Source organism: Cebus imitator, unplaced genomic scaffold, assembly GCF_001604975.1.
Source record: "Cebus imitator isolate Cc_AM_T3 unplaced genomic scaffold, Cebus_imitator-1.0 Scaffold129, whole genome shotgun sequence".
In the NCBI taxonomy this organism is placed as follows: domain Eukaryota; kingdom Metazoa; phylum Chordata; class Mammalia; order Primates; family Cebidae; genus Cebus; species Cebus imitator.
Window position 1 is genome coordinate 6,529,436 of NW_016107444.1, and position 13,016 is coordinate 6,542,451.

The 13,016-nt window shown below is 38.4% G+C and overlaps 1 protein-coding gene across 3 annotated transcripts in view; it reads left to right on the forward strand.

Moving 5' to 3' along the window:
• The window catches only part of FYTTD1 (forty-two-three domain containing 1), a 32,583-nt gene extending 20,477 nt beyond the window's left edge, over positions 1-12,106 (forward strand). For 2 of the 3 annotated variants that reach the window (XM_017541017.2, XM_017541019.1), the window contains 5 exons: positions 3,057-3,153; positions 3,535-3,596; positions 5,800-5,874; positions 7,580-7,706; positions 9,620-12,106. In XM_017541017.2, the coding sequence (XP_017396506.1) occupies positions 3,057-3,153; positions 3,535-3,596; positions 5,800-5,874; positions 7,580-7,706; positions 9,620-9,718 (460 nt within the window). In that variant the 3' untranslated portion in view covers positions 9,719-12,106. The remainder of the gene's footprint in view (positions 1-3,056; positions 3,154-3,534; positions 3,597-5,799; positions 5,875-7,579; positions 7,707-9,619) is intronic. The other variant, XM_017541018.1, reaches the window with a different exon arrangement.
• Positions 12,107-13,016: the final 910 nt, after the last annotated feature.

Sequence of the window (13,016 nt, forward strand, 5' to 3'; positions counted from 1 at the left end):
GTGCAGTGGTGCATTCTCGGCTCACTGCAACCTTCGACTCCCTGGTTCAAGTGATTCTCCTGCCTCAGCCTCCCGAGTAGCTGGGATTACAGGCACACACCACCACACTCAGCTAATTTTTGTATTTTTAGTAGAGACAGGGTTTCACCATGTTGGCCAGGATGATCTCGATCTCCTGACCTTGTGATCTGCAACCTCAGCCTTCCAAAGTGCTGGGGTTACAGGTGTGAGCCACTGTACCCGGCCTTTCTTTTCTTTCTTTCTTTCTTTATTTATTTTTTGAGAATGAGTCTCGCTCTGACACCCAGGCTGGAGTGCAATGGCGCGATCTTGGCTCACTGCAACCTCTGCATCCTGGGTTCAAGCGATTCTCCTGACTCAACCTCCCAAGTAGCTGGGACTACAGGCACGTGCCACCACTCCCAGCTAACTTTTGTATTTTTAGTAGTAGAGACTGGGTTTCACTGTGTTAGCTAGGATGGTCTGGAACTCCTGACCTTGTGATCCACCTGCTTTGGCCTCCCAAAGTGCTGGAATTATAGGCGTGAGCCCCTGCGCCCGGCCCCATTATAAGCTTTTTAAAAAGCATGACTCTGCTTCTTTACCTCTTTGACATACGGAATAAAATTGCAAAAACTGATCACTTTGGTAGAACTCTTTTTTTCCCCGTTTTGTGATTCAGGGTCTTCTCCCTCTGTTGCTGAGGCTGGAGTACAGTGGCGCCATCACTGCTCACTGGAGCCTCAACGCCCTGGGCTCAAGTGATACACCCACATCAGCCTCCCGAGTAGCTGGGACCACAGATACATGCTATCATGCCCAGCTAATTTTTAAAAAAAAATTTTTTTAGAGATGGGGTCTCACCATGTCGCCCAGGCTGGTCTCAGTTCCTGGCCTCAAGTGATCCTTCCACCTCAGCCTCCCAAAGTGCCGGATTATAGGCATATGCCAATGTGCACAGCTCTGGTAGAACTCTTAACATCTCAGAATTATTCAAAATTGGGAATTCTGGAAGCAATTTGTTACTCAGTCTGGATGGCTCTTACTAGAACACTGAATCACAATGTTTGTTAGTTGTGGAAAAATCAAACTTTCTAAGAAGAATTCTTTGTGCATACTCCTTAAACTGAAGTTATTTTTATACTAAAATAATAATTGGCCTGTGAGCTGGGTGCAGCGGCATGTGTCTGTGGTCTCAGCTACTAAATAGGCTAAGGGAGGAGGATCTCATGAGCCCAGGATGCAGGGCTAACCTAGGCAACGTACTGAGACCCCCATCTCTAAAATAGAGAAGAAAAATTATGATCTGTTGTTACGGCATTCTGTTCTCTGTAAGGACAAAGTAGATGAAGTTGATAAGGCGTGAAGTTTCCTTACTCAGTTTCAAGTACTATTATCTTAAGTAGAAGATAATTCAGAAAAGAAAACCTGAAATGAGGTTTTTAAAAAAGTGGAATGGCTGGGCACAGTGGCTCATGCCTATATTCCCAGCACTTTGGGGGACTGAGGTGGGTGGATCATCTGAGGGCAGGAGTTTGAGACCAGCCTGGCCAACATGGCAAAACCCCATCTACTAAAATACACAAATTAGCCAGACATAGTCATGCGTGCTGTAGTTCCAGGCCCAGGCTGAAGCAGGAGAATTGCTTAAACCCAAGAGGTGGAGGGTGCAGTAAGTCAAGATCGTGCCACTGCACTTCAGCCTGGGCAACAGTAGTCTCGAAAAAATTCTAAAAAAATAAAATAAATGGAATGGCTGGAATTGCAGTTTTAACCACCATCTTTTGGGAATCACTTGATAATACCTTTTGTGAACGGGAACCTTCTCAAATAAGAACCCATCATTTACGTGAGACTTAGGTGTTAATTGGGTTAGCTAGGGGAATTTTACACTTGAACCTCTGAAAGATTGGAGGTAAGACTAGGGAATCTGTTAAACACTTGTTTATGTAGTGTTTTATATTTATCAGTAGATCAGTTGAAGACATGGAATATTAGAGGATTGAATATTTCATAGATAAATATGAAATTTTAATTTTTCATACTTCACCAACTTCCTATAGAAAACAAATTAGGTGCCTCAAACCACCATGGCACATGTATACCTACATAAAACCTGCACATTCAGCACATGTATCCCAGAACTTAAAAAAAGAATTGGTTAAAATCAAACATAATTAAAAGCATTGTTCTATGCATGAAAGAACAAGAAATAGAAGAGTATAAGTTTTTCTGTGGTTTATTTATTTATATTTTGAAATGAAGTCTTTCAAGTCTTGTTCTGTTGCCTGGGCTGGAGTGCAGTGGCGTGATCTCTGCTCACTGCAACCTCTGCCTCCCTGATTGAAGTAATTCTCATGCCTCAGCCTCCTGAGTAACTAGGACTACAGGTGCATGCCACTAAGGCTGGCTAAGTTTTGTGTTTTTAGTTGAGACAGGGTTTCACCATGTTGCCCAGGCTGGTCTGGAACTCCTGACCTCAAGTGATCCACTCACCAGTTTCAAGTACTATTTATTTAATCCCCAAACTGCTGGGATTACAGATGTGAGTCACAATGCACAGCCTTTGTGGTTTATATTAATGCATAAAGGTTTCTGAGTGAGGAAGGAAGAGAAAGCTGGAAGAGGAGATGTTATTTTTCAAACCAGTCTCTTTATTTTTGTTTGTTCTCATATTCCGTTTGACTACGATGTGCCTATGTGTAGTTTTTCTTTGTACTAATCCTGTAAATTGTAAAGTTATGTTTTCACCAAATATAGTAAATAGTACGAAAAATGTGATTGTTAATGTCTTCAGAAGATATATGGAATATTAGAGGATTGAGTATTTGGAAAATAAAGTAGTTTGAAATTAACGTGGTTATGTGCTATGCTTCGGAGGGAGGTATTTGTTAATCAAGTCTCGGATAGCTTCATGTAAATAAGGAAATAATTCAGAGTTTGTTACTTGCACCTCAAGTTTGCAGCCTATGAATTTAACTAGTTTTGCTTATTTTTCCTTAAGATGTTTGAAAGTAGTTAAATGGCTTAGCATGGCATATGTGTTTTTGTTGCAGAAATAGCATTCCAGCTAATTTTACCAGGAGTGGAAATAAATTAAATCATCAGAAAGATACTCGTCAGGCAACTTTTCTTTTCAGAAGAGGCCTGAAGGTATTAAAAACACTTTGGCAGTGTGTGTTAGTGTGTTTGTGTGTTTACCCAAAGAGGAACCTGAGCAGCCACCTTTAGTAAGTCTCAATCATAGGCAGTGTTGGGTTCGGGATGTGGAGAATGTGACAGTAGATTAGTTCTTTCTATTATATTTTTTCTATATTTGTCTTTTGTTACCCTCAATAGAATTTAACATGTTATTTGGGAATAAACTTGTATTTGCCACTTGCTCTCTTACAGGAATTTCAACAGGGAAGTGTTGCCAGAATAGCACAGGCCCCTCTTCTGCGTTCATGCCCATAACCCACTGGGTTATAAAGTTCTAGAGCAGGATCAATCCGCTGCTTTCTGTGGGACCTACTGCTTTTTTTTTCCCTTCAGGTTCAGGCCCAGTTGAACACAGAACAACTGCTAGACGATGTAGTAGCAAAGAGAACTCGTCAGTAAGTTTCAATTTGTTTTTCAAGGTGTTATTTCAAAACTCTCAGAATACTAACTACCCAAATTATCATGTGCCCCAGCCCAGAAGAAATTAATTGAAACCCAAAATAAAATTGAGCCTGAAAGCTGGGCATAGTGGTGCTACATATTTGTAGTCCCAGCTTGGGAGGCTGAGGCAAGAGAATTGCTTGAGCCTAAGAATTGAAGGCTGTGAAGTGCCATGATCTCACCTGTGTATAGCCACTGCACACCAGCATGGGCAGCATAGCTCAGGCTATGGAGACTCTGTCTCCAAAAAAACATTTTTAAAAATTGAGCCTAAACTAAATAAATCCTATTTTGTCCTTTGTTAACTTTCCCCAAAAACCTTTTGAGTTTTCACATGTCAATATTGTAACAGTTTTAGTGCCAAGTAGATTACTTGTTTTTTTATTATTTTTAATTTTTATTGCCTATTCCATTTTAATTAAACAGCTTTTTACTTTTTATTTTTGGCCATAAACGGCTTTTATACAAATGAACCTATTTAGGGAATGAATAGAATAAAATTCAGTGGAGCTTTTAGAAAATTTGTACAACTTTAAAAACAATAGTTTTCCTTTTTACAGGCTTTTTTTCTTACCTGTATAAAAAAATATTTTGAGAATCTATTTTATCCTGTTATAATTATACCTCCTAAGTGTGCGTTGTAACATACTAATCCTATCAGTGTGATTACGTTTTGAGATGAAACTATTTAAAATTTTGGCTACTTTTTGGAAAACAAAATATATACAATTGGTCCTCCCTGTCTCAGAGGAATTGGTTCCAGGACTATTGAAGAGATTAAAATCCCCAGATACTCAAGTTCCTTACAATCGGCCCTACATATCCACGGATTGCTTTCAATCTGTGGTTGAAATCGGTTGAATACATGGATGTAGAACCTGCAGATACAGAGAGCTGGCTGTAAAACATGGTCATGGTCCAGATACGATGCCAACTACAGTGGGGCATGATTTTTAGCAAATGGAGTGTTAGAAAGGAAACTGTGAAACTGATACTGGTGGTATTTTTTAGCACAGGGGTCATGACATTAGAAACCATAGGGAAAGAAATAATAATTATAGCCTTTTGCTTCTGGAGTGAACAATACGTAATCATAATAATATAAATGTTATTTGTTTTGAACTTTGAGAATCAACCTGTTAGACAAAGCACAAAATAGAGAACACAGTATAATGTAAATGTCAGATTTTGACTAATGTGAATATAAAGGAAGAGCTGACAAAAAGTGAGCAGTATGGCCGGTGGTGGCTCACACCTATAATCTCAGCACTTTGGGAGGCCAAGGCAGGCAGATCACGAGGGCAGGAGTTGGAGACCAGCCTGGCCAACGTGGCAAAACCCCGTCTCTACAAAAAATTAGCTGGGTGTGGTGGCGGATGCCTGTAATCCCAGCTACTCGGGAGGCTGAGGCAGGAGAATCGCTTGAAACTGGAAGGCAGAGGTTGCAGTGAGCTGAGATCGTGCCACTGTACTCCAGCTTGGGTAACAAGAGCGAAACTCCATCTCAAAATAAAATAATAAAAGGTGAGAGATACAAAGTGGAAGAGGTGGAAGGAACGAATAGAGTAGAGGCACTGTTATCCTTTCACATAAAGTTGGGGGTGGGGTCAACAGATTGTACTGAAAGAAACAGCGATTTAAGTCTTTAAAGTTACAAAGACAGTGAAATAATGGTAACAGCCTTCAAAATGTTTCAAGGTGGATGAGGAAACTGGAGGATAGTGTGATGAATTAAATCTTTATTCATCAAACAAGGTTTTTATATAAGCTTATTGTTTAGTGAATTGGAAGTAACCAGCAAGCAGTAAAAACAGAAAGGTTAAAAATGCTGCCTCTGGAGAGCAGGAATGGAAAGCAGGAGAATAGTGAGGTGAGGGACTGTTGCTTTTTATTAGAAGTTCTTCTGTACTATTTGATTTTTAAAAATTTGTATATATTTATTACATTGAAAAATATTTAATAAATAAATTAAGATGCCCAGTTCCTATACCCAAAGATGTTGATTCATTATATCATGGTGGGGTTTAGGTATTTGTGTCTTACAAGCTAAGAAAAAGTAATGGCTACTTTTAAAATGTTTATTTTTATCTTGAATATGCATAGGGTTTATAAACTTATATTTAATGACATTTTTTTGATTTTTTTTTTTTAAACTAGGTGGCGGACTTCCACGACAAATGGAGGAATTTTGACTGTATCTATTGACAATCCTGGAGCAGTGCAATGCCCAGTGTAAGTTGTTTTTTCTTTTTGCAGAAACTATAACCTCTTAGTACATGAGATAATAAAGTATTGGACTTCTGAAGAAAATAATATTTGTGATACAATATGGAAACAGTGTGGTATAAAGTTAAAAGTAAGAGCTCCCTTGATTCCTGGTTCTGCAGCTCTAAATGACCACCTTTGAACAGCCTTTTTTTTGTTTTTGTTTTTTCTGAGGGAGGACATTTGTTTCTTTTCCAAATGTTACAGTAAAACCAGGTGGAAGAGATGGTTTTATAGCGGTTAGAAAAAAAACTGTACAAATCTGGGGTTTGGCCATTAAAAGTTATTTACAACAATGGGAGAAAAGACAAGAAGTTGTTTCACATTACAGACCTCCCCCCACCCCAAAGCTTACCAAGTCAAAAAAGAGACACAGTTGATTCACAAGCTGGAGGTTTGAACTTGAACAAGACATTCATAAAAACCTAGACGGGGCAGTGTCCTCCCCAGCCCAGGTGCCACTAGGCACAGCACAAGAGACTAAAAACAACACAGGAAAACTGGACACTCAAGGACGATGTTTTTTATACTTTAAAAATTCTGTGTATATATACTATATGTACCTTTTTGTTTTGAGACAAGATCTGACTCTTACTTAGGCTGGAGGAGTGCAGTGACATGATCATGGCTTATTGTAGCCGTGACCTCCCAAGCTCAAGCAGTCCTCTTGCCTCAGCCTCCCGAGTCCTGAGTAGCTGGGACTACAGTTGCCCACCACCATGCCTGGCGTTTTTGTTTGTTTGTGCCCAGACTGGTCTTGAACTCCTGGACTTAAGCAGCCCTCTCGCCTTGGCCTTCCAAAGTGCTGAGGTTACAGGTGTGAGTCACTGCACCTGACCCAATATGTGTATTTTTATGTACAATAATAAATGAGATGACAATATACATGCTACTTCTTCCCTCAGTCCCTGTAATATTTTCACTTCTTTACTTTTCAGACCATACAGACCTACCTTCTCTAAAATTATTGCATTATAAACTTTGTCAATTCATGGAGCTTATGTTCTATTCAACCATCTCTTGATTTTTTTAAAGAGATAAGGTCTCACTCTGATGCCCAGGCTGGAGTACAGTAGTACCATAGTACCATCATAGCTCACTACTGCCTCAAACTCCTGAGCTCAAGTGATTCTCCTGCCTCAGCCTCCTGAGTAGCTGGGGATATAGGCATGCACCACCATGCCCAGCTAATATATATATATATATATATATATATATATTTTTTTTTTTTTTTTTTTTTTTGTAGCGATGGGGCCTTGCTATGTTCCTTGGGCTGGTCTTTAACCCTGGCCTCAAGCGATCCGTCTGCCTTGGCCTCCCAAAGTACTAGGATTATAGGCCTGAGCCACTGTGCCTAGCCATCCAGCCATCTTAATGATTAAAATGAAAAGAATGTAGAATGGGTGCCTAAGACTTTAGAGGTTGCTTCATTATCAAGACTTAGGATTCACCAGACATTCTAACTCGTTGAAAAGTTTATAGTTCTATTTAAAGAGGTATTTTCTGAACAATTGTATATTTTAGTCTGGAATAGCTGACACGTTTTTTTAAGCACAAAAACAAAATGGCCCTAATACATTTGGACATGTGTACAAGATGTCTAAAGTAACAAATGAATTTCTTTTTCTTTTCATTGTTAAACTGCTCTGATATTTTAATTTTTTTCTAATAGAACTCAGAAACCACGATTAACTCGTACTGCTGTACCTTCATTTTTAACAAAACGGGAGCAAAATGATGTAAAGAAAGTTCCTAAAGGTGTTCCCTTACAGTTTGACATAAACAGTGTTGGAAAACAGGTAAAAAAAAGTTTTCTGTATTTTTTTGGGTTATTTGCTGAGAGTATTTTAATTAACCAACAGTTACTATAACAGTGAATTATAAACAAGGCGTCTTAATTGCACCCTGAAACCCAGGGAACCACTACTGTACTTTTGTCTGCCAGTTTGCCTGTTTTGGCATTTCATATAAATTGGCTCATACAGTATATATTTGTGACTGAATTCTTGCACTTAGCGTAATGTTTTCAGGGTTCATCTATGTTGTATCTGTATTTAATTTTGTTTTACTGCTGAATAGTGTTCATGATATGTATATAGTACATATATACAACCCTTCATTTGGGTTGTTTTCAATCTTTGGCTGTTACGAATAATACTGCTCTCAGCATTTGTGCAGAAGTTTTCGTGTGAGCATATGTTTTCATTTCTTTTTGGTAAATACCTACATTGCTAGGTTGTGTAGTAACTCTGTATCTAACCTTTTGAGGAACTGCTGGACTGTTTTCCCTAGAAGAGCCTGTGCTACAACTTTACATTCCTACCAGCATCTGTAAGGGGTTCTGATTTCTCACCAACACTCACTATTTTCTGCTGTTTGGCTATAGCCATCAAGCAAGATTACAAGATACAAGATTAACACAAAAAATTGTCAAAACCAGCTGGGTGTGGTAGCTCACACCTGTAATCCCAGCACTTTGGGAGGCCAGTGCGGGCAGATCACCTGAAGTCAGGAGTTCAAGACCAGCCTGGCTAACATGGCAAAATCCTGTCTCTACTTAAAATACAAAAATTAGCTGGGTGTGGTGGCAGGCACCTGTAATCCCATCTACTAGGGAGGCTGAGGCAGGAGAATCGCTTGAACCTGGGAGGTGGAGGTGGCGGTGAGCCGAGATCGCACCATTGTACTCCAGCCTGGGCAACAAGAGCAAAACTCTGCCTCAAACAAAACAAAACAAAAGTGGCAAGATGTATACTTGTATGCATGCCTTTGTTCCAAAGCCTGAGGAGAAAGCATTAAATGCATCACCATTTAGTGTGGTATTAGCCATAGTTGGCGGGTTTTTTTTAATGGATTCTCTTTGTCACATTGAGGAAGCTCCCTTCTATTCCTGATTTGCTGAGAATTTTTATCATGAATTGATGTTATCAGATGCATTTTTGTTATTCACTGAAATAATGTGAAATTGAAGATATGAAGGATGGATAGAAATTGGACCACATTGGCCAGGTGTGGTGGCTCAGGCCTGTAATCTCAGTACTTTGGGAGGCCAGGGCGGGTGGATCACTTGAGGTCAGGAGTTTCAGACCAGCCTGATCAACATGGAGAAACCACATCTGCACTAAAAATAAAAAAATTAGCCAGGCTACTGGAAAACCTGAGGTGGGAGAATTGCTTGAACCCAGTGGGCAGAGATTGCAGTGAGGTGAGATTGTGCTACTGCACTCCAGCCTAGGTGACACAGCGAGACTCTGTCTCAAAAAAAAAGAAAGAAATTTGACCAAATTTGTTTTGCTTATTTTTATTTTGTTACTATTATTTTCTTCCAGAAATGGTATAGTTTGTAGATGCTGGTAATAAAAAAACAGATTTTAATTTGAATTTAATTTGAATTTCTATTGAACTCGCTGTAATTCAAGAAAATTAACCACAAAATATTTACAGGTCTGAAGAGTTCTTACTCTTATCAAAGACGTCATGAGTTGGTGGCAGTGTTTACAAAGGCTGAAAACAATTCTTCTAGACATTATAGTATGTGTGTGTTTTATATAGTATATAATGTATGCTTTATATGAGGTCATGCAGGTAAATAGTTAGGAAATGTTAGCTATGGTTACTATTAATCATAAGGTCACACTATTGTTTCAAAGCAAACATGGCTTTCAGTAAAGTTGTTAACTGTTGCCCTGTTGTGTTTTTTTCTTTTCTCTAGACAGGGATGACGCTGAATGAGCGGTTTGGGATCCTGAAGGAACAAAGAGCCACTCTCACATACAACAAAGGGGGAAGCCGCTTTGTAACCGTGGGATAGAGCCCATGTCAAAGGAACTTTTGAGTGATGACTCTGTTTGAAAAGTTGAATTCCTTGAAGAGTTCATCACAGAAATTCAAGAAACTTTACTTTAGAATACTCACAAGGCTAAATAACTCTTATTTTTATTTTTGAAGTTTTTTTTTAAAAAAAATGTATAAAATAATGCCCTGAAAGGATAATAGGGATTGTACCTATCTGGTGTTAAAGATTTCATGGTTGGCTTAGACAGAAGAATCATCTGTTTGACTTCTTTGGTTCCTCGTGCAGCAGAAAGAAGACAGGAAGATAGAAATGGATTATTTTTATGATAGTGGTATTCAGGATCTCATCATCTTTGCCCATATTTTAGAATTTGTCATCGTAAATCTTGGTCTTGAGAAACATGAGTAGGTCCCTTTGTTGCTGTCACTTATACTTTAATAGTGTTGATGTAGTAAGTGCAGTTGCCTTTTCTTTATTAGAGATATAAAAAAATTTATTAGAATTCCAGTTTTGGATTTTAAGATTTATGGGAATATCTAGAACTTGGTTCATTTTTCAGACAGTGTAATCCCCTGGAATTATACAGCTTTAGTGCTGAACTTTTAACAAGAAATGCGGCTCTAGTTTCTAGTCTCAGTTTAAAATGATGGTCTTTAAAGACTGTAACTGCATATTTACAAAGTTATCTGATAGGGCCTTGGAGGAGAAGGTCCAGTTTAAAAAAATGACAGTTTGTGATTCATAAAGGAGGGCATGAGAGGAAGTAAGTAGCAAGTTGAAGGACAGGTAGTTGAGATGAAAAGCTTCAAAACCCAGGCTGTAGGTGTGCTGTTTGGGTTAGTGTAGTCTTGAGTCTAGTACTCGCAAAGAATTATTCAAATGATATTTAGAAAAAGTACAGTTATTACCCTGACTGAGTCCCTTGGATATTTTAATAGTAAAATTAATAGCCATAAAGTCCTAGACTTCTTATTTGAAGTTAAAATTTCTTATTTGAAAAGTTGAAATTTATGAGCTTTGAAGATTGCTAAATTAATTTATAGCTCCAAAAACAAAAATATACTTGTATATGTCACAGAGAGACAAAATGCAAAATTTATAATAGAGTTACATTAACCTTGTTGTTTACCTTTCACTGATTTCTTATATGGTATAAATTAAAGTTCAGGCATTTATGGGGAGAAAAGGCCCTCCCCCCACCACCCCGCCACCTGCCACCTCTGATGGAGTGGGAAAAGTTAGTTTGTTGTGCCAAGATAGTACTGAGACCTCAGATGTTGTATACCTACTGTGGTATAATGCCAAATGCAGCAAAATATTCCAGCTATAAGTTACAAGTTTGGTCATTTTGAAGCTTGACGTTTTAGTTTGCTATTATGTTAAAAACATCTAAATAAGTGTTAGTTTCTCAGGAGTATATTGTTAGTGTTGACTTTTCCTGTAAAACAAAACATTAACGTTCTTGGCCTGCCTTGCATTGTATACTAGATGTCATTATTGTCTCTCATGCTTCTTGGGTCACTTAATGGTTTATGCCAGCCATGGAAAGCTATCAGTAATAGTTTCATGCTTATACCAAAGAATTAAATCTGATCCTTAATAGCTGATATTTTGCTGGTACTTCTACTGATAAGGGATTATTGCAAGTCAGTCACAGAATTTGAAAATAAATTCTAGTGTGTCCTTAGTTATTTGACGCTTTTCATATAGGCCAAGAACTCATGCAAAACATTTTTGCAAGTATGAATGCCTGTATTTGGTCTAGGAACAGTACATTTTAGTCTGACTTAGAATTACTGGTAGCTTATTTTAAAGCAAGGAAAAGCAGCTGAGCACGAGTTTGCTGTCTTTTTAGAATGGTTTCTGAAAATATGGTATAAAGGCGTTTTCATTTTCCTGTTCTTAACTATTATTGCATAGAGCTATTAATGCCATTTTTTGGGAAAACTTTAAAAATTGCCCCAAATATTGACATTGAGTGCATCAAATAACAAATTATCTTTGGTATATTAAACTTTTGTTCTTTTTGCATCTGTAATTTAAAGTATAATATTTTGCCTTTGGTACAACTAAATTAAAACTCTTGAGTGCTCACATGTTGTATATAAACAAAACAATATCCTTTGTTGAAAGAAAATTTTCTTTATTGGAATGTGGTCATAATCATCCTTGTTCAGTTAAAAGTTTTGTTTTTTTAAAAAAAAAACAGGATGCAACTTAAGATTTTCTTTGCATCAAGGTATATGCAAAACATTGATGCAGTGCATCACAATGAAAGTTTGTATTTAATGAGGAGGTGCTTTACACTGTACTTTTTGGTGTTTTTTGAAAAAGTTACATTTAGATCTATTCTGAAGCTGTTCATTTTTAACAAATAAAATGTTACAGGTTTCACATGATTTATTCTCAGCTCTAAAGATTGAGTTGTGGTTTTTAGATTGTTCTATGTTGCAAAGAACTTTGTGGTGGTTATTTGTAGTTTTTAGGGTATGAAATATTATCTACTAGCAAAATTGGTAAAATAATCTAGACTCTCCGATTAGCATTCCTCTGCCTTTTGATGATTTCATTTGTAGCTCCAACAAATAAATCTTAAAAAAAAAAAATCCAGGCCGGGCGCAGTGGCTCACGCCTATAATCCCAACACTTTGGGAGCCCAAGGCGGGCGGATCACAAGGTCAGGAGTTCAAGACTAGTCTGGCCAGCATAGTGAAACCCCTTCTCTACTAAAAACACAAAAATTAGCCTGGTGTGGTGGCACACACCTGTAGTCCCAGGTACTTAGGAGGCTGAGGTGGGAGAATCGCTTGAATCCAGGAGGTGGAGGTTGCAGTGAGCTGAGACTATACCATTGCACTCCAGCCTGGGTGACAGAGTGAGACTCCATCTCAAAAAAAAAAAGAAAGGCCAAGTGCAGTGGCTCACTTCTGTAATCCTAGAACTTTGGGAGGCCAAGGCAGGTGGATCACAAGGTCAGGAGATCAAGACCATCCTGGCCTCCTGGCCAACATGGTGAAACCCTGTCTCTATTAACAATACAAAAATTAGCTGGGCACGGTGGCAGGCACCTGTAGTCTCAGCTACTCAGGAGGCTGAGGCAGGAGGATTGTTTGAACCCAGGAGGCTGAGGTTGCAAGGAGTCGAGATCACGCTACTGCACTCCAACCTGGTGACAGAGTGAGACTCCATCTCAAAAAAAAAAAAAAGAATACAGTATACTTTACAATGCAGAGTATTGGGTTAGATGAGCCTTTAAAGACTAATCCAGTTTAGCCCCTTCTTTTATATCTTAGTAAAGTGAGTCCCAGTGTTT